Source organism: Nycticebus coucang, chromosome 8, assembly GCF_027406575.1.
Source record: "Nycticebus coucang isolate mNycCou1 chromosome 8, mNycCou1.pri, whole genome shotgun sequence".
Taxonomy (NCBI): Eukaryota; Metazoa; Chordata; class Mammalia; order Primates; family Lorisidae; genus Nycticebus; species Nycticebus coucang.
In genome coordinates, this window is record NC_069787.1 from 25,272,714 (window position 1) to 25,299,750 (window position 27,037).

Genomic DNA, 27,037 nt, shown 5'->3' on the forward strand with positions numbered 1-27,037 from the left:
GAGAATCGCTTAAGCCCAAGAGTTTGACATTGCTGTGAGCTATGATGCTACCTCACTCTATTGAGGGCAAAATAGTAAGACTGTCTCAAAAAAAAAAAAAAGTATGAAATGTCCAATTTCTTTTAAGTACTAAGTTTGACAGTTGATACTTTTGACATTTCACTTTGGTCCTTCATGTTTTTATTTATTTTTTTATTGTGAGTATACATCCTTAGCCTTTCAACTCATGTTTTGGCTTGTGATGACCTTTTAAAAAAAATTCTTTTTTAAAGCAGTATTTGTGAAACCATGGGTAAGTCAAAAATGTGCATAATTTTTTAATATGATTTCGATTGTGGAACCAGTACAGCATAGGCAGCTTGAAATATCAATGAAGTGTTTGGGCTAATGAATGCACAGGACATCTGGTGAGAAGTTACATTCTGGTGATTTTAATCTTGAAAATGAGTCACATGGGCAACCCAAAACCAAGGTGGATAATGATGAGCTGAAAGTTGTAGTGGAAAAAGCGAATCCATTGTGACCTATGTATGGATTAACAGCAAGGTTTGATGTTACTATTCCAACACTGTTGGACCAACAAATCAGCAAGATTAAAGAAGCTGAATAATTGGGTTCAGCATGAATTAAAGGAGAATCAGAAGAGAAATTGTCTTGAAACTTGGCTGTTCTTTGCTGTCAAAACACAAAAGGGAACCATTTCTCCACCATTTTGTTATGTTGATGACAAATGGATTTGTTTTGACAATCGCAGGCATTTGGTACAATGGTTGAATAAAGATGAAGGGCTGAGACACAATCCAAAACCAAAAAGAAAGGCTAATGGTAACTGTTTGGTGGTCCACCGCTGGTAATCTCTGCTACAGCTTCATCTTCATGAAACTTGGTCAGTCCATCATAACGGGTCTTTACTGCAGCTAATTGGACAAAACGATGAGGGTACTTGCAATTAAGTAGCCGAAATAGGTCAATCCTCTTGCCAGAGAGCACTGTTGCACTATCAATGCTGCTCAAACTACAGAAGCTGGACTTGGAAACTGTCATCCACAGTATTCACCAGACCTTGCACCAACTAACTACCACTTCTTCTAGGCTTTGGCCCACTTCTTACAAGGGAAATATTTTTTTTTTTTAGTTCTCAACAAGCTGTGGAAAACGCCTTCCGTGATTTTATCTCCACTTGCTCTCTAGGCTTCTTTGCTGTTGGCATACACAAGCTACCATTAAGATGGCAAAACTGTCAATAATTTGAGCACATACTTTGAATAATTGCACTGCTTGTTTGAGATAACAAACTAAACTTTTGATTTGAAGTTGGACATTTCAGATTTAATTGCCTAATAATTGAATAAATATATGGAAGAGAGGGGACAGCTCTGAAAGAATTCCACTTAATATTGAAAAGGGAGAACTAGAAAATCACCATTAGGACAAAAACAAAAAGAGTAATTTATTTAGAATCCATGTTTGAATCTAAAATTAGAGCCTGAAAATTTGAGGAGAAACAGCATATTTGTATATTCTAAAAGTATCTGTACCACAATATTTATTTGAAAGGTAGTAACTATTATTTTTGAGACAGGGTCCTACTCTGTCACCCTGGTTAGAGTGCTGTGGCAGTATAGCTCACAGCCATCTTAGCCTCCTGGGCTTAAGCGATCCTCCTGCTTCAGCCTTCTGAGTAGCTGGGGTTATAGGCATGTACCACCACACCTGGCTAATTTTTCTATTTTTAGTAGAGATGGGGTCTCACTCGTGCTCAGGCTGGTCTTCCACTCCTGAGCTCAAGTAATCCACCTGGCCTTGGCTTCCCAGAGTGCTAGGATTATAGGTGTGGCTGACCCATTATGCCCCTACCTAAGATAGTAACTTTAGAGTGGACAAATAAGACATAGCATCATCTTGAACCCCTTGATATAATGCATTTAGGGGCGTGCAGCATCACTGCTGTGGTGGTACCTAAATGCATGACTTTATTCTTAGAAAATTCAAATTGAGGGACATTTCTACAGCATAACTGACTGATACTCCTCAAAAGTAGTCATGAAATGGCTTGGCGCCTGTAGCTCAGCGTCTAGGACGCCAGGCACATACCCAGAGCTGGCGGGTTCAGACCCGGCCATGGCTTGCCAAACAATGACAACTACAACAAATTAGGTGGGTGTTGTGGTGGGCACCTGTAGTCCCAGCTACTTGGGAAGCCGAGGCAAGAGAATTGCTTAAGCCCGCTGTGAGCAGTGACACCACGGCACTCTACTGAGGGTGACATGGTAAGACTCTGTCTCAAAAAAAAAAAGAAAGAAAGAAAGGAGTCATGAAAGATAATGGACTGAGAAACCATAATAGAAAGGAAGAACCTAAAAAATGAGAAATAACAGAATGTGATGGGAGGCTTAGATAGGATCCTCAAACAAAAATCTACATTGGTGAGAAAACTGATTGAAAAGGGTCTGTGTTTTAGTTAATGTAATTGGATACGTTTTAATGTTCTGGTTTTGATGATTGTACTGTGTTTATATAAGATGTTAACATTAGGGGAAACTGAGGGACGGATATATGGAAACTCTGCTATTTTTGCAACTTGTCTGTGTCTAAAATTAGTTTAAAAAGTAGACCATTTCAAACTTATACTTCTAAAAACGTATTTGAAAAATCTCTTTTATCTTCACAAATTAGTGAATCCAAATTTTAGCAAATCTTTGCAGAAAGTGCACTTGGGGCAATTAATTTGGGGGACTGTGAGTCTTCTTCAAACAAAGACATTTCAAAGTCATTTATGGAACATATAGAATCCTGATCTTGTTGGAAACTTTACAAGGAATGAAAATTGGATTACTTCAATGCCAAGAGAAATACTTAGAGTGGAATACCAAATGGAAGAGTTGTTGTATTGGAGCCGTTATTACCCACACAGGTCATTTGATTTCGTGTATACAGTATACAGTCATCTCAATTTATTCAGATATCCTTTTTATAAGCTAAGGATTTAGATAAAAATCTGTGTGGTTGGAGATCTTACTGATAGTTTAGGAATCCCACTTGATACCGTAATACTTAATTTTGTCATAATGTGGTTTCTCTAAGGGTAAGTATAATAAGCAGCTTATTATATCATGCTTAGGGGTCTCAATTTTGACAACTCATACTTTTCTCTTTCTTAATTTACACTCAATTTCTAGGTTTTTTTGTTTGTTTATTTTGTGTATGTGTGTGTTTTGGGGACATAGTCTCAAGCTGTCACCTTGGGTAGAGTGCCATGGCGTCACTGCAAACTGTTGAGCTGACAGCAACCTCAAACTCTTGGGCTTAAGCGATTATCTTGCCTCAGCCTCCCAAGTTGCTGGGACTACAGGCACCTGCCACAACGCCCAGCCATTTTTTCTTTGCGGTTATCGTTGTTTTAGCTGGCCCGGGCCAGGTTCATACCTGCCACCCTTGGTGTATTTGGCCAGCATCCTGCCAACTGAGCTATGGGTGCTGCCCTATACTCAATTTCTTAAGAAATTTTAGAATAATCTGCTTTTTTCATTCCAGTATAGTGTAAGTATAAATAGGATGCATTTAAGTAGTTGGGATAGTTGATTTAAGAGGAAAGGCAAGGGGTTAAGGGGTATTGTATGTACGTAATCTGCTGAAGGAATTAGAAAAGAAACAATTGGATTGGGAGAACAATTCCCTGACTGCCAGATTGAAAGGCCTGTCCCCCAGTACTCATTTGCTACTATAGTGTGTGTGTGTGTGTGTGTGTGTGTGTGTGTGTGTGTGTGTATACACATACTATATAGTGTACTATATATACTTTTTTGAGACAGAACCTCAAGCTGTTGCCCTGGGTAGTGCTATGGCATCACAGCTCACAGCAACCTCCAATTCCTGGGCTCAAGTGATCCTCCTGCCTCCGCCTCCCAAGTAGCTGGGACTACAGGCACCTGCCACAATGCCCGGCTATTTTTTGGTGCAGCTGTCATTGTTGTTTGGTGGGCCCATGTTGGATTCGAACCCACCAGCTCAGGTGTATATTGGCTGGTGCCTTTGTCGCTTGAGCCACAGGCACGATGCCAGAATTTTTTTTTTTTTTTTATTAAAAAGAAAGGCCATCTGGGTGGTGCCTGTGGCTCAGTGAGTAGGGCGCCGGCCCCATATACCAAGAGTGGTGGGTTCAAACCCAGCCCTGGCCAAATTGCAGCAAAAAAAAAAAAAAAAGAACAGCCATCTGCCTGAGAGTGGTGGACCATTCCCATAAACCCACCTACTTTGGAGGCTGAGGCAGGCAAGACCTCATCTTTTTTCTTTCTTTTTTTTTTTTTTAATAAATTGAGTATGGGGCAGTACCCGTAGCTCAGCCAGCAGTGACTGACATCCGCTTGAGCCACAGGCACCGAGCCTATAGCTTTTTAATACTATTGACCATTATTTCCTAGACATTTTCCCTCTTTTTTAAATGGTATCCCATTTTCCTTTGTTTTCCTCTCGTTGTCTAACTTCTCTTCAGCTCGCTTCTTGTCAAGGTTAGGTTCACTGGGTGGGCAGTGCCATGTAGTGGAAAAAGTCTAAACTTTGGTTAAACTTTACTTGGCACTAGCTTTGTATTTACCGTTGGGCCTTTGGCTTCCTTAGTAACATAAAATTATCAGGACTGTGAGATTATGCAAGTAGAATGCTCAACACAGACAGCACTTCTTCATAGGAAACACTCATTACCTGTTTGCTTTTCTACTTCTCCCTTAAGCCGAGAGCTATTCTGTCTCGAGTAGATATTTATATTCACTGAGAACTTAGTGTGTCCTAGGAGTTTTTGCTAAAGAGTGACAGAATAAAGGATGAGTTAGAGCACTGGACTCTAAAGAGCTCAATTCTGAAACATGCAGAAATTAAGTACAGTGCTATGTACAATACACTGCATACTGATACAGCATCTATGTTCTGCACTACAGTATACAGAAGACATACTTTTGTTTTGAGACAGAGTGTTGTTCTGTCACCTGAACTAGAATGCTGTACTAATTTTTCTATTTTTGTTTTTATTTTTTATTTAATTTAATTTTTTTTTTTTGCAGTTTTGGGCTGGGGCCGGGTTTGAACCCGCCACCTCTGGTATATGGGGCCAGCGCCCTACTCCTTTGAGCTACAGACACCGCCCAACTTTTCTATTTTTAGTAGAGACAGGATGTCAGTCACTCTTGTTCAGGCTATTTTTAAATTCCTGAGCTCAGCCATCCTCCTGCCTTGGCCTCCCCAAAAGTTCCAGGATTACAAGTGTGAGCTACTATGCCTGACTCAGGACATACATTTTTGAATCCACTTTCAACTGAGCTACTAGAAGGAAACAGTTATTTTGAAGCAAGTTTGGCAAACATAGCATAACATTGAAAAGGTCAGTACTGCCTCGGAGATGTCATAACCTAGTAGGGAGAGACAAATAGGCTTCTGGATTATAATACAGAATATTAAGCAGTAGAAATATGTCAACGTGGTTTGGGACCCCTGAAAACCTGGCTACAGACTTCCTTTTCTGCCAGGAGAGTTTGAGAGAGAAGTGGTGTTTGAGCTGGGTCTTAAAGTTGATATGGGCTTTGCAGGTAAAGTAGGAGGAAGGGCATTTCAGATGCTATGGGTAGTGGCTTCAGCTAGTTGAATAAAACAAGCCTGGGGTAGTGAGTGTGATGGGAAGGTGAGGTGGGGAGAAATAGGCAAGTACCTATTCTTTTTTAGGATCTTTAGTCCTCTAGAATCAGGGAAGATAGCTAGAGAGAAGGTGAAAAAAAAGATCAGATAGGACCTTATGGAAAAAGGTATTATGGTCCTGACTAGGATGTAGGAAGACAGTGCAAATGAGAAGTCAGATAGTATAGATTTGAGAGTCCTTTTTGAGGTCCCTTTGGCATGTGAAGAATGAGGAAGAGGCGGGAGACAGTTCGCGTATTGCATACCACAATATACCCCTAGCAGTGTGTTCAGAATATAATAGTGGTAATTGTTTGCTGAAAACATTAGATGACATCTATTCTGATATTCATTTAGTATCATTTCACCATACTTATTTGCTAGGAAAGTTCATGGACAATTTTGCTTAGGTAAGAAATGGGGGCTGTGCAGGCTTAACTTTTAATATACAAATACAGCAGGACCTTGATAGTTGACCACCTCCTTAAGTTGACTCAATTTTCATAGACCAGACATCACATATTAGTAGAGTAGGCCTAGTTCCTTGTATTGACGTGTTTGTTATAGCCCTCGGGGTGGTCAACTTACAGAGGTTCTACTGTGTTCACATAATGTCTTGGATACCACTCCATTTGGTCCTTCAAAATGAAAAGGATAAATTCTAGAAAGAATTGGCTATTAGGATTTTTCGGCATGGTGGTTCAAACTTGTAATCCTAGCACTTTGGGAGACTGAGACTGGGAGATTGCTTGAGGCCAGGAGCTTGAGACCCCCATTTCTATAAAACTAGTTTAAAAGATTAACCAGGTATGGGCGGCGCCTGTGGCTCAGCAGGTAGGGCGCCGGTCCCATATGCCAGAGGTGGTGGGTTCAAACCCAGCCCCGGCCAAAAAAAAAAAAAAAACCCACAAAAGATTAACCAGGTATGGTGGCATATACCTGTAGACCCAGATATATTGGGAGGCTGAGGCAGGAGGATTGCTTGAGCCCAGGAGTTTGAGGTTGCACTGAACTGTGATGAAGCCACTGCACTCTAGCCCCAGTGACAGAGCAAGACCCTGTTTCCACCTCATGGGGGGGGAAAAAATTCTCATAAATGCTTTCTGTCTAACTAGAATGGATTTTGTTGCTTGTGTGATTGATTTCTCAGATACCAAGATACTGTATGTGCTTGTGTGTGTTAGGTTGTAATACATGGCTGTTGACAGTGAGTCTCAAAATATTCCCATCTCTATTTGAGTTGCTATTCTTATGTAAATAATAGTAATTATTTTATGATTATTCTGAGAAATTTTTCATCCATGTATAAAAATTTTTCATCCAGCATTTAATTCAAAGATGACTATTTAGTGTGTGAGTTACCATCTTCGACTTGTGCCACATTGTTCCCTTCCCTCCAGGCAAAACAAAGCTATATTTATTGATTTGATAGAATTCTCCAACTCAATGCTAGTGTCTTTCTAATGGATACTAGTAATTTTAGAGTTTTCACTTTCATTGACACCTAATTTTTTTTTAAACAGTCTTACTACGTCACCTTAGAGTGCTGTGGCGTCACAGCTTACAGCAATCTCAAACTCCTATGCTTAAGCATTTCTCTTGCCTCAGCCTCCCAGGTAGTTGGGACTACAGGCACCCACCACAATGCCCGGCTTCTTTTTTTTCCTGTTGCAGGTCTCATTGTTGCTTAGCTGGCCCAGCCTAGGTTGGAACCCGCCAGCCTTGGTGTATGTGGCTGGCACTGTAACTGCAGTACTATGGTGCCGAGCCAACACCTAATTTTTTAACCTTTTGAACCAGTAAGTAAAAATACCCTAAAATTTCCCTTTCCTTACTTAGAAGCCATTTTCTTCCCTCACTGGAAGTAAAGACCATGGTTTGATGATGTTAATTGTCAGAGTCAGCTGGGCACTGTGGCTCACACTGGTAATCCCAGCACATTAGGAGGCTGAGGTTAGAGGATTGTTTGAGGCCAGGAGACAAGCCTGGGCAACATTGTGAGACACCTGTCTCTACAAAAGGAAAAAGAAAATTAGCCAGGGTGGTGGCTTGCCTGTATTCCTAGCTATACTTAGGAGGTCGGGGTGTGAGGATCACTTGAGCCCAGGAGTTTGAGTTTATAGCCCGAGCAAGAAACAATACTTTTTCTCCATTCTTCTTTTTTAAACAAGTCAGAGCTGTAATTGTATATAACCCTCCCTCAAAGGATCTGTCTGGCAGAAAAGTGATTGCTCAACCTTGCTGCTACAGAGGTAACAAAATCTTAGTATATTCATTGTTCTTAGATTTCTTCCTAAAAACTTACTCTCTTAAAAACCCCCACCAATTAGAAAAATTAACACAATGTCAGATGTTTGAGGACCTTTTGATAAAATGGATCGGAGGAGTTCTGTTTTTTCTGTGCTGCCTTCCCATATTTGCAAAATTTTCTGTCCCTTAGTCTGTATTCCTATAGTAAGTATATAAAGGGTAAACGGTAGACCAGTGATTTTTGCTCCCAGGAACATTTGGCAGTGTCTGGAGACATTTTTGGCTGTCATAACTGGGGCAAGTACTACTGGCATCTGATGGGCTGCTAAACATCCTACAGTGCATATAACTCCCACAACAAAGAATTGAGTCCCAGAATATCAGTAATGCTGAAGTTGTGAAAAGCTGCAATGGACAGTGAGGTTAAGGTCTTTCTGACATAGTAATGGCCTTCAAGAAAGTTTTAATTACCAGAGACATAGGACTTCTATTGTAACAGGATCATTTGATCATGAATTAGCTTATGGAACTTGTATTTTCTTATTACTTAAGTTTTGTTTTGTTTTAAAGAGTAGATTTGAGGGAAACCTTACAGATTACAGCCTCTTAATTTAACACATGAGGGGCCAGATGCCGTGGCTTATGCCGGTAATCCTAGCACTCTCAGAGGTGGAGGTGAGTGGATTGCCTGAGCTCATGAGTTGGAGACAAGCCTGAGCCATAGCCCAGCGTTGTGGCAGACACCTGTAAGTCCCAGTCACTTGGGATGCTGAGGCAAAAGAATTGCTTAAGCCCAAGAGTTTGAGGGTCCCCTGTGAGCTGTGATGTCATGGCACTGTACCAAAAAAAAAAAAAAAAAATTAACACATGAGGAACTAAACCTGAGGGACAACTAACTGGTTAAGTATTTGTTAGATTGAATTATCTAATCTCTTTTTTCTATGAAGAATTACTAATGTTATGTTTTACAAGTACCCACGTTTGTGATATATTGAGAAGTGCAGATAGTATAGATTTGATAATTTTAAAGATCTTTTGACAGCTATAAATAATTTGCAGTGCAGATTGGGCTGCTTCAATATAGTTTTCATTTCTTAGAGAAAGATCTGATTTATGAAGTTTCTTTGCATCTAAAAATACAATTCGCTTAGAGATTGGTAGTTTCTGGGGTTTATTGTAATCATTGGCATGATTTATAAGTTACTTTATATATATCTTTTGAGGGGAGAGGGAGAGGTCATCTTTAAATTAAACTTAACCGTATGTAGTTTGTAGAATGTAAAAATGTGATGTTTATTTCTGACTTAAGTGAGCATAAACTACAAACTTGTCTGTATACCTCAAGAACAGATACTTTATTTAGTTGTCTTTATTCAGTGTTGAATACAAATGTCTGAGCTAAAGTAACGTTAGAGATCATTTCCTGTAACCTTTTGTTCTGAGGTAATACTCAAAGCAAAGAGGGGGGAGTTTAGGCATCTTACCTATACAAAAGCCTCAGCTTGGTGTCAGAGAGGACCACATACAAGGCTTCTGGATTTTTGTGTTTCTCAAAATTTTGTAACAACCCATGTAAAAGATAAATGGCCCTCACCAGAGGTCTGGGCCATTGGAATCTATTATGTCGTATCTGATCAGAAAATGAACATACGTCCACACATACCCACAGTGCACAACACACTGCCTTCGCATATAGTAGGCCCCAGGAGAAGTGTGTTCATTGAATTTGAAAACAAATCAAAATGCCTAAGATGAAACTGAGATGAAGGGGAAATGCCGTAAGCCAAAACACCAAGGATGAAACTAAGGTGGAGAGGAGAAAGCACAGGCAGTTAACATCTCTGCCCCTTTACTCAGCCTGGATTTGAGAAGCAGAGGATGCTGGTCCAGAGTAGATTGGATGCGCGTATAGGTTTTCCTCGTTCAGTGAGGCAGGCGGGGAGGGCTTTGTCTTTACCATGCCTGTGTGGCTGCAGTACCAGCCTCTGCAGCTAGCGTGGCATTTACATTGCCTCAAGTGATCCTAAAACACCACGCAGACCCAAAGACCCTTTTCGATCAAAGTTTCTTGCTGTAATACAATATATGTTGAAAGTATGAAATGGAGGTATCAAAAGAAAAATGTAGGCATCTTCAAACAAGGGGCCATTTTCAAAACAATTTAGGAAGTGTTTTTCTTCACATGGCACATTTAACTAACACATTCTTTGCTAGTGGCCTTGCTTTTTGGAGAAGGGCTGTTAGCTGAAGGGCATATTTATTATGGGACATTTACTTAAAAATATTTGAAAGATCGCTGTACATTTCTGTCATTATAGGTACCAGAGGGGAGAGGAAATGGGAGGAAGCCAGATTTATAGTCTATAGTTCAAATACTTTAAGAAGTCCACTTTTGGAAAGTTGTTATAGTGTTTAATAAGCTTAAATTTTTTTCTTTTATTTTTTATTTCAGATTAATATGAGGGTACAAACGATTAGATTACAATGTTTGTGTTTGTTAGGTAAAATCCCTGGTATAGTTATGTCCATCAGGTGGGAGCACACTAATTCCCCTTCTCTTTCCCCTCCTCACCTCTTGAGTTAAATTGAGTTTTTCTCTTGTGTGGGCATGTATTAATATTGAGTACATTGGATACTTGCTTTCACTTGCTTTTCCATTCTTGTGATACTTTACTAAAGCAAATATTCTCCAGCTTTATCTAGAATGTTTATTTTCAAAATGTTTTCTTAACTCTGCCATTGGAAGTGATGCTACTTTTCATGTTTCTGTTTTGAAATTTTGTGGAGAGAAAAATTAAAGCTTGAATTTTAAAAGTTACCTTCTCCAAGGCTATGTTGAACAGTTTGATGAGAATATTTCAGATTGTATATGAAACCAGCACATTGTACCCCTTGATTGCACAAATGTTCACAGCTATGATTTAACAATAAAAAGAAAAAAAAGTTACCTTCTCCAGAATATCTCCTCTTTGGTGATGCAGCAGACTTGCACAAGTATTTGGCATAATGCTGGGGTAGCAAGTCTCAAGCTTTTTGGTGATCAGATTTTTTACATTCTTCTTTTTTTTTTGGAGACAGAGCCTCAAGCTGTCACCCTGGGTAGAGTGCCATGGCATCACAGCTCACAGCAACCTCTAATTCCTGGGCTTACGCGATTCTCTTACCTCAGCCTCGCAAGTAGCTGGGACTATAGGCGTCCACCACAATGCCCAGCTATTTTTGGTTGGAGCTGTCTTTTTATTTTATTTATTTATTTATTTGTTTATTTTTATTTTTTTGTAGTTTTTGGCCGGAGCTGGGTCAGAACCCGCCACCTCCGACATATGGGGCCAGCACCCTACCCGCTTTGAGCCACAGGCTCTGCCCTGGAGTTGTCATTTTTGTTTGGCAGGCCCAGGCTGGATTTGAACCTGCCAGCTCTGGTGTATGTGGCTGGCACCTTAGCTGCTTGAGCTACAGGCGCCAAGCCGATTTTTTTTTTGCAGTTTTTGGCCAGGACTGGGTTTGAACCTGCCACCTCCTGCATATGGGGCTAGTGCCCTACTCTGTTGAGCCACAGGCGCTGCCCACCGAGCCGATTTTTTACATTCTTAAAGACCCCAAGGAGCCTTTGTTAGTCTTGGTTACATGTATAGATACTTTTCACATGCAGAAATTAAAACCGAGAAATGCTTATGGTAATAGACGAGTTCTCAGCAATAATACTGTCTCAATTTCAGTTAGTCTTTGGAAAGCTCTGTTGTTACATTAATGAGGGAACAAAAGTGAAAAGGCAAGTGATGTTTTTAAGTTATTGTGGAAATAGATTTGAGCTCATAGACCCTCCTGAAAAGATCTGGAGACCCTCAGAAGTCTCTGGACCAACGCTCAGAGGACAACAGGACTGAGTGAGTTATCTGCCTGTTGCTGCCAGATTGGTTTATTAAATGAATGCTATGTTTCCAATAATCTAAACCACTTGTAATTCTTTTTATTTATTTAACATATATGTATGTGTATTCATTCCTGAGTTGTAGAAAAGTTGTAGTGCTTTCACTTAACTGATGTTCAAGTAGTTGTTAAGTTTGTTTTCAGGGCATAAGAAACAATTGAATATTCAAAATGAAAATTTAACATAGGGTAGAATATTTCACAAAATGTTTATTAAGGTAAAAACGCTTGTTAGTTGTGTTGTGTTGTGTTGGATCCAGTTCCTAACCAAGCTGTATCTGATGACAGTTTTTGTGTAATGCCATGTACATATATATAGTTGAGGAATGGTAGCCTCCCCTAAAGGCATCCTTTTTTTTTTTTTTTTTTTTTTTTTTTTTTTTTTTTTTGTGGTTTTTGGCCGGGGCTAGGTTTGAACCTGCCACCTCCAGCATATGGGACCGGCGCCCTACTCCTTGAGCCACAGGCGCCGCCCAAGGCATCCTTTTTTAAAAGGGTATCTGCAAAACTAAAATTCTCTCTTGAGTATGCAGAAAACTTTGCAGCTATGTTGATGAGGCTCCTTAGTGATGCTGTTGCTGTTAGCATAATTAACTTAAGGATGCTAACGTGTGAAGGATTTACGTCTCTAGAACCATTTCTCAGGGCAGGGTTTGCCAGTTTCTTTCACTTGGTAGATCTTCCCACTTAACTCTCAGAAAGGTGGTAGGCACATCTACAGGGGGAAAAGTAGTGCTTTGGAATGTATGTTATCATTTCTGTGGGGAATTATTTTGTTGAGTATCTACACATGCCCTGAGAAGAGCTAAGTGAACGAACAGTACTTCACTTCATCCTGACTTCAGCCCTATTGAATTACATGTGGTTTTACCTAGGCTTAGTAGTGGGTCTGGATAAAATTCAAAGGCTGTTTTTAACTCCATAGTCTATACTTTTCCTTAATACTGTGTTTTCCCACATTACCTGTGGTGGTAACAGAAGGAAAGATACTTGGTAGAAAGGGGGGTGACTTAGATTTTAAAATTTGATAGTTGGAGTCAGATTTGAGGAAAATTTTTAGTTTTCTAATATGGAAGAGAGTGATTATCTCTCGAGTCAAGGATGTTTGTGGGAAGGAGTAACCTAGAATGAGACTAAGATACCTTAGGGTCACCCAGGAGTTACTTCTAGATGAGCCAAAGGATTTGAGAAAGTGAAGGCACATATTTATTTACACGAAGGAGGAAAGTACTATTTAGGAAACAAAAGAACTATACACGTGGCAGGCGCCTGTAGTCCCAGCTACTCGGGAGGCTGAGGCAGGAGACTCGCCTAAGCCCAGGATTTGGAGGTTGCTGTGAGCTGTGTGACACCACGGCACTCTACCGAGGGCCATAAAGTGAGACTCTGTCTCTACAAAAAAAAAAAAAAGAACTGTACACAAAGATGTGTTCAGGAAGCAGAGGGAAATTGTTAGTTTCCTAATAATTGATCCTAGTAAAGTCAAGTGACAGTTGAATTTTTTAAATATCCATGTTACCGTGATGGTTGGCTTCATTGAAGTCACGAGGTCATATAGGTTCCTTGGTGTTTAAAGAATATAATGGCAAAGGGGTGGGTAGTTTAAATGAACAGGAAACAAGTTATACTAGTCATCCAAGCCAACGGCCGTTTAGGGGCTAGTGGATAGTGCTGTTGGGATAGAAAAATGATGCTTTTATTTAACACTTACATTTCCTTAGAGGCAAATAAATCAAATCATTGCCCAATTTGTGTTTTTTTATTTGTATTTTTGAGACAAAGTCTTACTATGTTCCCCTCAGTAGAGTACTGTGGTGTCATAGCTCACAGCAACCTCAAACTCTTGGACTTAAGCAATTCTTTTGCCTCAGCCTCCCAAGTAGCTGGGACTACAGACACCAGCTATTTTTTTGTTGCAGCTGTCATTGTTGATTTTAGCTGGCCCAGGCTGGGCTCAAAAATGCCAGCCTCTGTGAATGTGGCCAGCGCCCTACCCACTGAGCTACGGGCGCCACCACATTGCCCAATTTGAAAATAGATTGTGTTCCACAAGTATATTTGCAGTTTAATTGTTTACACCTTGGAATACAGTGTCTTAATACAGGCTAGTCCAAACAAAGATCAGAATTATTTAGCCTCTGTGTGATTTTAACAAGGTAATTTTGCAAACAAAAAGAATTGTGTGCAATTTATAAAGCAGTCCCACACATTTGGCCTACCCAGTTAGTTTCCTGAGGTTGGATTTAGTACCATTCTCATTTTGTTTTTAAAACATTTTAGTAGGGGTCGAGCATGGTCGCTCATGCCTGTAATCCTAGCACTTTGGGAGGCTGAGGCGGATGGATTGCTTGAGCTCACGAGTTTGAGTTTAGTCTGAGCAAAAGCGAGACCCCATCTCTACTAAAAATAGAAAAACTGAAGCAAGAGGATCGCTTTAGCCCAAGTTGGAGGTTGCTGTGTGCAATAAAATCACAGCACTCTACCCAGGGTGACAGCTTGAGACTCTTGTCTCAAAAAAAAAAAAAAAAAAGGGCGGCGCCTGTGGCTCAGTGAGTAGGGCACCGGCCCCATATGCTGAGGGTGGCGGGTTCAAACCCGGCCCCGGCCAAACTGCAACCAAAAAATAGCCAGGCGTTGTGGCGGGCGCCTGTGGTCCCAGCTACTCGGGAGGCTGAGGCAAGAGAATCGCTTAAGTCCAGGAGTTGGAGGTTGCTGTGAGCTGTGTGAAGCCACAGCACTCTACTGAGGGCCATAAAGTGAGACTGTCTCTACAAAAAAAAAAAAAAAAAACTTTTTTTTTTTTTTTTTTTTTTTTTTTAGTAGGGAGGAATAATGGCTGTACATAATAAATACTTTGCTGGGTTCCCAACTGGGATGCATGCATTTTGGGACATCAGTAACAATAAATTTGTAGTCATTGTAGAATGGACTCATATTCGTCCTAGCTGGCCTAGTGTACATGTATGTGACTTTTTTTTTTTTTTTTTTTTTAAAGACAGAGCCTCAAGCTGTTGCCCTGGGTAGAGTACTATGGCATCACAGCTCACAGCAACCTCCAACTCCTGGGCTTAAGCGATTCTTTTGCCTCTGTCTCCCAAGGAGCTGGGACCATAGGTGCCTGCCACAATGCCTGCTATTTTTTGGTTGTTGTTGTCATTGTTGTTTGGCAGGCCCGGGCTGGATTTGAACCCGCTAGCTCTGATGTCTTTTGAGTATAGAAACAGGAAAACGTCATGAGAGGGAAGGCTGCTTTTAATTATATTACCATATGAGGCATACCATAATGAGGTCTGCCATGAAGAATCTGGATAAAGACCTGCTCAGAGTTGTTAAATTCCTTAAGTTGCTAATCCTTCAACTAACAAATTGCTAAGGCAAGGAAAGGTTTGAGGGAATATAGTATGTATGTACTCTGAGGGTCAATGTAAGCTGACGTGGTGAGGACTCTTTGTTAGTTGTAATAACTATGTTGATTATAAATAATGTTTGAGATGGGCAAATTGTCTGATTCCAGAACCTTTGAAAGGTGAAATTTCAAAAGTGGGCAGAAAACACACATGATCCTTATGAAAAGTTGGACATAATCAAGGAAAAGCTTAAAAGATTTTTCTGGTTCTTTGTTGCCTGAACAGCAAGAAGATGGTTTTGTTTTGTGTGCTTGTTCTGGTAGCCGAGATACAGAGAAGTACTTAAGATCTCAGGTTTCCTTGAGTACACAACAGGAAAAGAAGGGTATGTATGTAAATGACTCTTTAAAAAAATACTATTTTTGCCTGTGTTCCTTAAAAGTGGTATAAGTACACATCAATCCAGAAAGATTTTTGTTTTCCAGTGTCTTTTGTATTCAAGTGTATTTGAACACTTCGAAATTTTTCCTTTATAGAAATTAAGGTTGTCCCTAGTTGAAGATTGTTTTACTTTTTGTGGAATGGGCTCTTTTCTGAAATATTAGCTGCTTAAATGCAAAAAAATAGAAATGGTTTGCTGATGCTTATTTTTGAAGTTTCTTAATAATACATTTTCATTTGTAAACTACTGATATAGCAACAATAAACGTATAAAATATTTAAAGAAGACTTTTTTTTTTTGGCGTTGTAGTTGTCCTTGTTGTTTAGCAGGCTGGGGCTGGGCTCGAGCCTACCACCCCTGTATATGTGGCCAGCGCCCTAACCACTGAGCTACAGGCACTGAGCCAAGACAAATTTTTTTATAAGAAAAATACAGTGTGCAAGAGGATACAAAAAACTCTTTGATGTCAACTTACGTGGAAGCTGGACTCTCTGTTTACTATATTGTGTCTATGGTCAAATCGTTCATTGGTTTTGGAGGGTTTTTGTGGTTGTGGTGGTTGATTAGTTTTAACTTGAGGCTTAGATACCAAAACAAAAGTTGTAGGCGGTGTGCTTTGTTCTAATGTTTTCCACTGTTATTATGAAGACTTTTTTATGATAAGACTTTTAACTGCTTATTTAATATTTGTTACTTGGGAGACTTGGATAATCTTGGAGCCTCAAAGTGTCAGCTTGTATTGAAGATTTGACTTTATAATATATTGAAAGTTCCACTTATTGAAGGAGAGCTATTTGTACTATGTTGTATGACGCTTAGAAGACTTTATTAAGCAAGGAAATTTGTGGGATGTCAGTATTTCTCCCTGGTCAGCAGTGTTAAATATGGTATAGGTTTATTCCTAACAGTGTTTTCAAGGCAGTAGAAAGCGGGGAAAATAGTCTTGCCAGAGTGAAGCATGGTGAAGCTAATGAAAGCAGTAGGATTTTTGGCCAAGTGTCTAGTACCCTGTGCCCAAGACATCCCCTACACACGCACGCGAGCACGCACGCCTGCAGCTGGGCTCTTCAAAAGCAAGGAGACTAGTTTGAGGATACCTTTGTGTGAGGAGTCTATGGAGAGTCCAGATGGCACTACATAATGTGCCTGTCATATGGTATCTGTGGAATGGTTCTACCCCTCTTGCTTCAAGTGCAATTTGTAATATCTAATCTAGAGAGTCTGGCATTGATCTCCTGGTGGCAGAGAGTGTACATAGCTGTGTCAGTGGAGATCAGCCATTTCCATTCTTCCACGTGCAGTCAGGAACGTATCAGCCAAGCCATCCTTTACCTCAGCACCACAGATCACAAATAGGAGTTTTTATACTGTTCCTTGGCAGCCGTATGTCCCTTAATCTTTAAAGCCCCATCCTATGTGGCCTGTTAAAAGTCAGCAACAACCTCTTGATCATCGAAGCTTGGGCCCTCGTTTCAGTTTACATTCTCCTTTGTTTTTTTCTGCAGTGTTCATTTATTCATCCAGTAGATAGTTTTACTGAGAATCTGGCCTTGCTTTCTGTCATGGTTACAAAGATGACAAAGATGTAGTCTTTGCTGTGGAGGAGTACACAGTTGATAGGCAGTTAGAGTGTAGCATGATAACAAACATGGGAAAACTTTGCAGGTTGCCCTGGAGTGAGGCAGGCACCTCAGTCGGGGTCTGTGTGGCTTTGGGCTTTGCATTTAGGCTGGGAGTTCAGAGTGGGGGGCAGGTACCTTTGACTCTCTGTTTATGGTACTCTTAATTGGTGTCCACGTGTCCTCTTGTTCTTGGGTTAGATTTCTCTGGAGTAAAGTACATACACTGGCTTAATTGAAAAATTCTCGCTCAAGGTATAGTTTGGTTTATTCACATTAACAACTCTGGCTGAGTTATTTTAACATCAAATTTTGGTTAGTCTGTGGCTATTTAACTCTCATTTAAACTGCCCGACAATCCCAGTAGACAGCTGATCTGTCCCTGTTCCTAGTGAGAGCATATGAAATGTTTTGTAGTGATCATTATCTTCTTTGTAAGTATTAACACAGTGATACTTCCTCTTTAAAGGAGTGGAAGGTGTTAGAATGGCTGCTACTGCTCTTGTTAGGACCTGTGAAAAGGGAAAGTTGCCTTTGACATGGCCCTGTGGTTTGGGGGGGGTTGCCTAGAGTAAGTATATTTTCCCTTGTCTAGGGGTATTATCACATCTGTTTGAAACTCTTTGCTCAGTGACAAGTGAGGCCACTTGTGATTCAGGCTGCAGAGGACTTTCAAAGTTTGGTGGGGTGCCATTCTAAAAGCCTCTGGCCGGACGCGGTAACTCACTGCAAGTGCTAGTAATCTTAGCACTCTGGGAGGCCAAGGCAGGTAGATTGCTTGAGCTCGGGAGTCTCAGACCAGCTTGAATCAGAGCTACAAAAACCGTCTCTAAAAAAAAAAAAAAAAACCGTCTCTACTAGAAAAACTAGCTGGGCTTTGTGGCAAGCGCCTGTATACTGGGGAAGTTGAGGCAAGTTTGAAGTTGCTGTGAGTTATGACACCACAGCATTCTACCAAGGGCTACAAAGTGAGACTGTCTCAAAAAAATAAAAAGCATCCGTTGCCAGAGGCATATAGGAAACTTGCTCTGAGCTTGCACCTTTGGGTGGTGTGTTTTCTTGTAAAGTTCACACTACCCCCAAGCCAGTATTAAAAACACTCAGAACAGGGCTGCGCCTGTGGCTCAGTCGGTAAGGTGCCGGCCCCATATACCGAAGCTGGCAGGTTCAAACCCGGCCCCGGCTGAACTGCAACCAAAAAATAGCCGGGCGTTGTGGCAGGCGCCTGTAGTCCCAGCTACTCGGGAGGCTGAGGCAAGAGAATCACTTAAGCCCAGGAGTTGGAGGTTGCTGTGAGCTGTGTGAGGCCACGGCACTCTACCGAGGGCTTTAAAGGGAGGCTCTGTCTCTAAAAAAAAAAAAAACACTCAGAACAAACCCAGTGCCTTCTAGCACTGTTAACCTGGCTGCTGTTGTGGAGTCGGCATCTTGTTCCCTCCTCTCCATGGCCCTTGGCTCCCATACCCATGCTTAGCTTAGGCAATCATCGTGCTATGCTCTTAGTGACTCTCTTTTTGTTTGTTTTCTGGTAAGGAATAGAAAAGTTAATGTAAGAAAGCAGCTTTGTTTTATTTTATTTTTCTTAGATTTGTTTTTGTTTTTGCATTCGTGAGTCAGCCGTGGTCTGCACAATTACTTATGTCTGGCCAGCTCCTCCATCCTGAGGAATGCAGAGGGGAATGCGTGTGTAGGATCAGAAGGTGACTTTATATTATGGCAGCTACCCTGTTTCCCCGAAAATAAGACATCCTCCAAAAATAAGACCTACTTACAGGAAAGATAAGACATCCCCTGAAAATAAGACCTAGTGCATCTTTGGGAGCACACCTTAAAATCAGACACTGTCTTATTTTCGGGAAAACAGGGTAGTTGTCTTACCTCCTTAGTGACCTATCTATATATTTTGGTTTTGGGGGACAGAATCTTAATTCAATTGCCCAGGTTAAAAGTGCCGTGTGCAGTGGCATTACCCTCGCTCACAGTATCCTCAAGCTCCTAGATTCAAGTGACCGTTCTGCTTCAGCGTCCTAAACAGCTGGGACTGTAGGCACCCACCACAACACCCAGCTAATTTTTCTATTCCTAGTAGAAATGGGGTTTTACTCTTGCTCAGGCTAGACATGACCCAGTTGTGTATTTGTTTTCCATCTTATAATTGGAGGGCTTAGTATATTGTGTCTGTCTAGATGGGCATGTCTTTGAAAATTAATATTAGATAAAAATAATGTATAGGCATTCCTTTCTCCCTTTCTCATTTGGGTCTCTGAATGGTTGTGTATTGTGAAAAGTGTTTGGCACTGCTTAGAATTTGTGGACAATAGTGCTAAGAGCCCGTGTCAGTTGGAGCCTGGCTTGGGCATAATGGTTGATGGCACAATGAATGTATCACTTGACAAGATTTTTTTGTGGTGACTTTCAGTCTTTCCCTCCTGGGAGCTAGTGAACCACAGTTACCTTTTATTGCTCTGTATGTGTTGTCTGTGCCAATCACAGAGCTGCAGGGGGCGGAACAAGTTAGGATAATTAGATTGAGGAGTGAATGTCACACTTCTAATTTCATTCTCTTTTCAAGAGATTTCCAATGTCCATTTAATAAAATGAGATTAACCCTCTGCAGTAGGAGCATTTGAGAGTTGTCAGTCAGTATAATATTGACAGTTCAAAAAGGTAGTGTTCTCAGCACTCTTAGAAACACTGTCAGGGTTTATTGTCTGGAAGACTATTTTATGCATAGGAATGTGTATGTTTGTGAGCACATGAGAATATTCCATTTCTTTTATGAAAGTAAATTATTATGGACTCCTTTCTGCTAAATCAAAATAATAATGTAGAAATAACATACATGCACCATGTAATTTAGTTTTGGGTTGCCAGAGATCAATAATAAAATCCCTAAGAACTTGTGGAACCAAATAAAAATTATAAAAAAAAATTTATAAAGCAAATAATGATACATCTTTTTTCAAATGTTTTAGAAAACCTCGGATCAATTCTCAGCTGGTGGCCCAGCAAGTGGCACAGCAGTATGCCACTCCACCACCCCCTAAAAAGGAGAAGAAGGAGAAAGTTGAAAAGCAAGACAAAGAGAAACCTGAGAAAGATAAGGAAATTAGCCCTAGTGTTACCAAGAAAAATACCAACAAGAAAACAAAGTAAGTTTCTGGTTAAGTACATGATAGTATTTTGCAAGTGAATCCCGGACATTTTTTAAATGCCTCTTTTTCGCATCTCCCTCTTTTAGACCAAAGTCTGATATTCTGAAAGATCCTCCTAGCGAAGCAAACAGTATACAGTCTGCAAATGCTACAACAAAGACCAGCGAAACGAATCACACCTCAAGGTACTCAGAATAACTAGAATGAAATACTGAATTGCTGCTATGGTTTACTTAATCATCAAAAACCCAAGTGGGTTTGTAGGATAAGGAGGTGAGATGAAGAGCTAGGAGTGGATTTGTTAATCGAATACTTAAATACTGTTTGCTGAAACAGGAGAAAGATAAATACTACTTTTGCAGTGGTCCAAAGCTTTGCTAAAGTTGATCAGCACACTTGCAGTCATCTTTGGCATGTGTGGTGAGCAGTTGAGATTCATTGCCATAGTGTCATGAAATCTTTGTGTGTATTGATGACATTTTGCCAGAAGCTGTTTTTAATCCGTAAGTTATTTAATCGGGCTATTCCCCTGTGGTGTTGCTTTCAGGCCCCGGCTGAAAAACGTGGATAGGAGCACTGCACAGCAGTTGGCAGTAACTGTTGGCAACGTCACCGTCATTATCACAGACTTTAAGGAAAAGACTCGCTCCTCCTCGACGTCCTCATCCACAGTGACCTCCAGTGCAGGGTCAGAACAGCAGAACCAGAGCAGCTCGGGGTCAGAGAGCACAGACAAGGGCTCCTCCCGTTCCTCCACGCCAAAGGGCGACATGTCAGCAGTAAATGATGAATCTTTCTGAAATTGCACATGGAATTGTGAAAACTATGAATCAGGGTATGAAATTCAAATCCTCCACCTGCCCATGCTGCTTGCACCCCTGGAGAATCTTCCGTGGACATCGACCTCTTAATGATGCTGCCAGGATAATTCCTGCTTGCCATGGGCATCTGGCCACCAAGGAATTTCGCACCCTGACGATTACTCTTGACACTTTTATGTATTCCATTGTTTTATATGATTTTCCTAACAATCATTTATAATTGGATGTGCTCCTGAATCTACTTTTTATAAAAAAAAAAAAAAAATCTGCTGTGCACAATTTTCCATGTACATTACAACTGGTTTTTTGTTTTTGTTTTGTTGGGGGGGGAGGTTGGGGAGGGGGAGGGAACTTTTATTTATTGTGTTCACAAACTCCATCCTTTCAGCATATCCTTTTTAAGTTTAGTTCTTTCTTCCAGTTATACTATGTACTATCAGTTTTGATATAACTATATATATATAAATATAAAATTATATATAAAGGGTTATTTGAAACCAATCCATGGCAACGCTGGTGCTTGATACACTGTGAAGTGAATACAACATTGAACAGTTACAGATCTGGGACAGTCCCTTCTATGAAAGTGCTGAAATTAAATTAAAATCAGTCTTAGGTGAAGTATGTTCCAACCTACATGGGAACTCAACTTTCTCATCTGTCTAACGAGTACTGGACGATATAAAAATATATATTTTTTAAACAATGTGATCTCACATTTAAAGACTGCTCCAGATAGCCTGCATTCGCAATGGAATAACTGACAAATCACAAGTGGTTTAGTAGAGGAGGGCTTTGATCATTCAGAAGTAACTAAACTAGCTCCAGAATGCCAAGTATTCATGTAAATTACGGTTACATGTTAACATAGCTGTTCTTACATAAGCACTCATGAAAATATGGTATTCTGTACTCAGATTCCATCCATTTTCCAGACCTCTACTCATCATGGCTGAGGTAAATCTAGAAATTGTCTCTTAGTTTTAGGATTGAAACAGTCCAAACTCTATTTTTTGGTCCATACAGGAAGCAATTCCTTGTTTCTACTTTCCATATGACATTGCAGAGGTGGTGTTTTGTGATTGAAATTGGTTTGCTTCATGTCCCTTGGTTGATGAACCCTCAACCTACCCCTACCCACTCAGTTGTGAGAATTGTTTTCCTTTCTCAAAACCTACTATGATTCATTTTACTGAACAAAAGTTATCAGCCACACATCCAGCCCAAGCCCAATGTGGAGCTTTTCAGTGTTTGGTGACATTGTTTGGTTCCCTGCTGTGGGAAAGAACTCTAGTAGTGAATGGCTTGAGCCCTAGCGGCGGAGTTGCTAGGAGAGCTCCTGCTTACTGCCGGCAGAAAGTGATCTTTATCTTCCTTGATATAAAGATAGCATGAGTAAACTGTTTTTGTTTTCACTTTTTTTTAACTGTCTTACAAAAAAATCAAAGACCACTAACATGATCTCACCCCCTCCTCATCAAAAGAAATTTTTGTTTTGTTTGCTTTGCTTTGCTTTGTTTGGATTAGAGGTCCGTCTTCTGTTTGACTTTCATATTCATAAACACACACAGTTCCTAGTACTCAGAGTCTTTTCAAGCACGGGACTCACTGGGAGGGCAGCCCAATTTGTAATGCAGCACCACATTTTGGTGTTGAAAACCTGGTTTGCTTAATAATAGAAGTAATTTCTGTCTATGGAGGCAACAAGTAAAAAAATTTAACAGCTTGATTTGAGTAGCCAAAGGAAAGGTTCCTTTCACATTTACATTAAAACTATTCTGTAGTCATTGGTGTACCATAACTAAAATTCTTTTCTTAAAGGTCTAGATTATAAAGCAGTGCCATTTGTTGCTGTGGTCCTATTGTCAAATGCATGGACAATGTTCCCCTCTTTTTAAAAATACTTGTATCTGGGATGCAAGCTGTGCTTATCTTTTTAAATACATTTTTAAAGTATTTATTAATGAACCAAAGGAAATCAGATGCTTTCTATAAGCATTAGAATATATAATACATAGTGATTTGACTATGAATTTTAAATCTACATTTTAATATTAGTGGGATATTGCAAAGACATTCCTTCTAAAGTTTTAATATTCCTTTTATTAAGGGTCTCAGGGAGGGTAAATTAGTCAGCCATATTTATTTTCCAGAGGTGTAAGGAATTGCTAAGTTTTTAAATTAACTTTTTAAAAAAATTTAAAATACCACCAAACTCATGGGTTGCACTGCTTTTTGAACCAGTAAGTGTTGATATGCACTTTGTTCAGAAACACTGTGTACTTTTGGAAAACTAGTTTCATGTAAAGTGATTGGACCCCCTAGATTAGTGGGAAAGACTGATTAATCAGCTACTCATAGGCTGCTCATTAATTCATTGCCAATGTCTTGGTTTTTCAGTTTTGCCTCCGTGATAAATTAGGAGAATGGGGAGAGGAGAAGGAAGGGGAGAATTAACTTTAGAACATGTGGCATGATATTGTCATCCTGGTAGAAACTGCAGCTAACATTGGGAGTTAGAGCAATCAGATGTTACAGGGCCAGCCCTTTAGCTGCTGTTGTGTACTCTGCTGGGACAGTAAGGTAGTAGGTACTTTAGACTTTTAATTTCTGAAAATGAACCATCCCTCAGGCATGTATTCTGGAAATGGAATTTCTGTAACTTCCTGCATTTGCAGTTGGCCCTACAATTAGTAGGCAGCGCATAAAAACACTAGTGTAGATTACAAAGATATATATTAAAAGAGGACCAGAAATACTTGGTATTCAGTGACACAGAAAGCAGGTTAAAAAGCAAAAACAAAAAAAGCACAGTGTTATGCTTGCAAGTTTCCATTTGTTTTAATACCACACAGTCTTTCAGCCTGTGCGTGCATGTGTGCGTGTGCACACATGGAGCTTACCTGACTTGCTCTGCTATAGTCAGTCAGTTAAAAAAAAGTAAAGACATTTTGACACCCACAAAATATTTTAATCAAAACCTTTCAGTTTCAATCTGGATATTTAAAAACATTGGCAGAAGCTTCTGTGAGTTTAGTTCCACTAAGATGTTTCACCTGCCTTATCAAGACCATTCTCAGTCTACTTTTTTAAGCTACCGTATCTTAAATTATTGAAAATTTATTAATTGCTGAATATATAATAACCTTTGCTTGTATGTAACCGAAAATGGTTTAAGAGCCAACATTTAGAGTTATGACAATGGAGCTGAACAGTTTTTAATGCGCAAGCAGTTCTGTTCTTGTGTATGACTTGTAACCTTAATTTACTGTGTAAAGATGGTTACATTATTTCCTTAGCTTTGTTTGTTGGAGACAAATAGAGAGAATGCTTGTTAAGTATGTCAAAACATAATCTTATCTTGTGAATTTTTGTTAATGTATTATACGAGCTATATTTTTCATTTGCCCAGAAAGACAGCTTGTATAACGCTTTTGGAAGTTTCTGCTCTGTAACGTCTTTAGAGCTGACAGTCTGTTAGGTTTGTTTTTTTCTTCATGCTAAAGTGTCAGTTGGTGGTTTTGTGAACTGGTCAGAAATTCACAGGTCTTAAATGTTTTGGGGAAATTTATATTGGACACTGCTCTTTGTCTAGCAAATAAAAGATGTTAATATATTCCTGTTACTGGCATGTGCACGACTATGTTATTAGAAGCCACTTTATCATTTTCCTGCTTTAAATAGAAATGTCTATTTATGAATTCTGCTTGTAGTTTTTTCACAAATAAAATAGTAAAATTTACATTGGAAATCTTTATTTTTGTGTGTACAGACTTTAGTGCTTAGAGTAATAGCTACTTTTTGTACCTTGAGTTTTGACTTGTGGAATATTTCCAATGTGAATAGGAAGGTCATTTCTTTTTTTTAGAACTTGAGTTGTTTATCAGAAGCTAAAGTTGCTTTGGGTGTCTTAGTACCTGTCCCAAATGATGCAGAAAAAAAAAACATAAAATGAGCAAAAGAATCACCTTGTAAGTGCATTCTCAGAGATAAGTTGCAATGATTTAAAGAAAGGAAATGGAGATGATGCTAGGAATGGCTAAATCAGGGTTGAAAACAACCCCTGTGTCTGGCCAGCTGCGGGTTAGGTCCATGATGGCTGAGAGACAGAAACCAAGTGCAACATCAAACTTAAAAACTACACAAGCAAAGCTCACTTACTTTCTTCCCTGTGCCTGGAAGACACTGCCTGCTGCTGAGGCCACTCCAGTCACTGTGACCTTCTGAAAAATTATAGAGCTGAGTAACACTTCAAGACTTGTCCCTGTGTGTCACACTTTATGGGGGCAAGACATGATTGCAAGAGGGACTTTACCTAACAATTGCAATCAGTGTAACCTGGCCTATTGTACCCTCAATGAATCCCCACCAATTAAAAAAAAAAAAAAGACTTGTCCCTAATAACTGTCCTGGATCTGTCTGGATCTTAAGGGAATAGTGCAGGCCTCTGATCTGAAAATGGGTTTTTGTCCTGGAAAGAGAAGACTTTGCAAATTCCATTCTCCTTTGTCCTTATTTTGTAGTGTGGTTATTCAGAGGGCTTAGCTTTCTAAGAAAGCTGGCCTGGGAAGGGTTGAAAGGCAGGGTATGGGTGGGGTCTCCAATGCTTCCGGTGATGGATACAGATCGGCAGTCTGCTGTACCTTAGGCTGCTTTCTACTTGGGTGCCTGGGGAGTTCTCTGAGCGTTCCCACTGCTGGTGGTCCTGGTACCTGTTTGGGGAGGATGGGAGCCACCGCCTACACTAGAAGTATCCCTGTGACAAGTGTTTGACCCTCACAACAGAAGTATAAGGATGTCCTTTAGAAAGAGTGATTTCTTTCCATTTGTATGGACAGGAAGGGTGCAAAAGGCTTCCCTCTAGTCCTCAGCCAAACCCTACTGTTAACACCAAGTATCTAGACCCCATTTTGGGGAATCCCATGGTTAGGGTGTGAACAGCAAAGGGTAGAATGATGTCGTAAGCCAGAAAGTAACCAGGCTTGTATTGTCTGTTTTCATAGTCATGTGCATGGACAGGAAAGCCAGCCAGCTCCTACTTGGCACGGGGAAGAGAATATGATGATGTCAGTAAGGCCCTTGGTCTGTCTCACCTTGACTGCTCAGCAGTTCCAAAGAGCCACTCCGAAAGATTAGAGCCATCCTTGTGTTAAGATCAAAACTTTCAAGCAAGGTTCTGTTTGCTAACTATTGATGGAAGCCGCAGCCTGTCTTGACTGTCCTATGGCTTTTGTCAGGAAGGTACTATAGAAATGGACAACTGGGCTCGGCCGTGCCTGTGGCTTAAGCAGCTAAGGCGCCAGCCACAGACACCTGAGCTGGCGGGTTTGAATCCAGTCTGGGGCCGCCATACAATGACGGCTGCAACCAAAAAATAGCTGGGCGTTGTGGAGGGCACCTGTCCCAGCTACTTGGGAGGCGGAGGCAGGAGAATCTCTTTGAATCCAGGAGTTGGAAGTTGCTGTGAGCTGTGATGCTACAGCACTCTACCCAGGGCAACAGCTTGAGGCTCTGTCTCAAAAAAAAAAAAGGACAACTGGATACTGCAGGGAAGGCTCTGATTTTTCTAGAAAGGATCACAGGATGTGTCTGGAGACAGGGAGAGTGAAAGTAGATTTGCAGATGTTATGTTCTGCCTGGTGTTAATACCTCTCTAGGTGTTAACCACAGGGAAGGGCTGGGGGCTCTAAGGTGTCCAGTCCCTAAGCATTTATGTATGATGGCTGTCTGGAAAGTATTCAGCCACCGATGTCTGTATTTTTCATATTACATGGCTGGGCAGGGGGATGTCTTCATTTTTCATACTGCA

At 40.4% G+C, this 27,037-nt stretch overlaps 1 protein-coding gene across 1 annotated transcript in view; it reads left to right on the forward strand.

Moving 5' to 3' along the window:
- The window catches only part of RYBP (RING1 and YY1 binding protein), a 90,417-nt gene extending 65,447 nt beyond the window's left edge, over positions 1 to 24,970 (forward strand). The window contains exons 3-5 of the mRNA XM_053599614.1: positions 20,228 to 20,404; positions 20,494 to 20,592; positions 20,955 to 24,970. Coding sequence (XP_053455589.1) covers positions 20,228 to 20,404; positions 20,494 to 20,592; positions 20,955 to 21,207 — 529 coding nt within the window. The 3' untranslated portion in view covers positions 21,208 to 24,970. The remainder of the gene's footprint in view (positions 1 to 20,227; positions 20,405 to 20,493; positions 20,593 to 20,954) is intronic.
- The last annotated feature ends 2,067 nt before the right edge of the window (positions 24,971 to 27,037 follow it).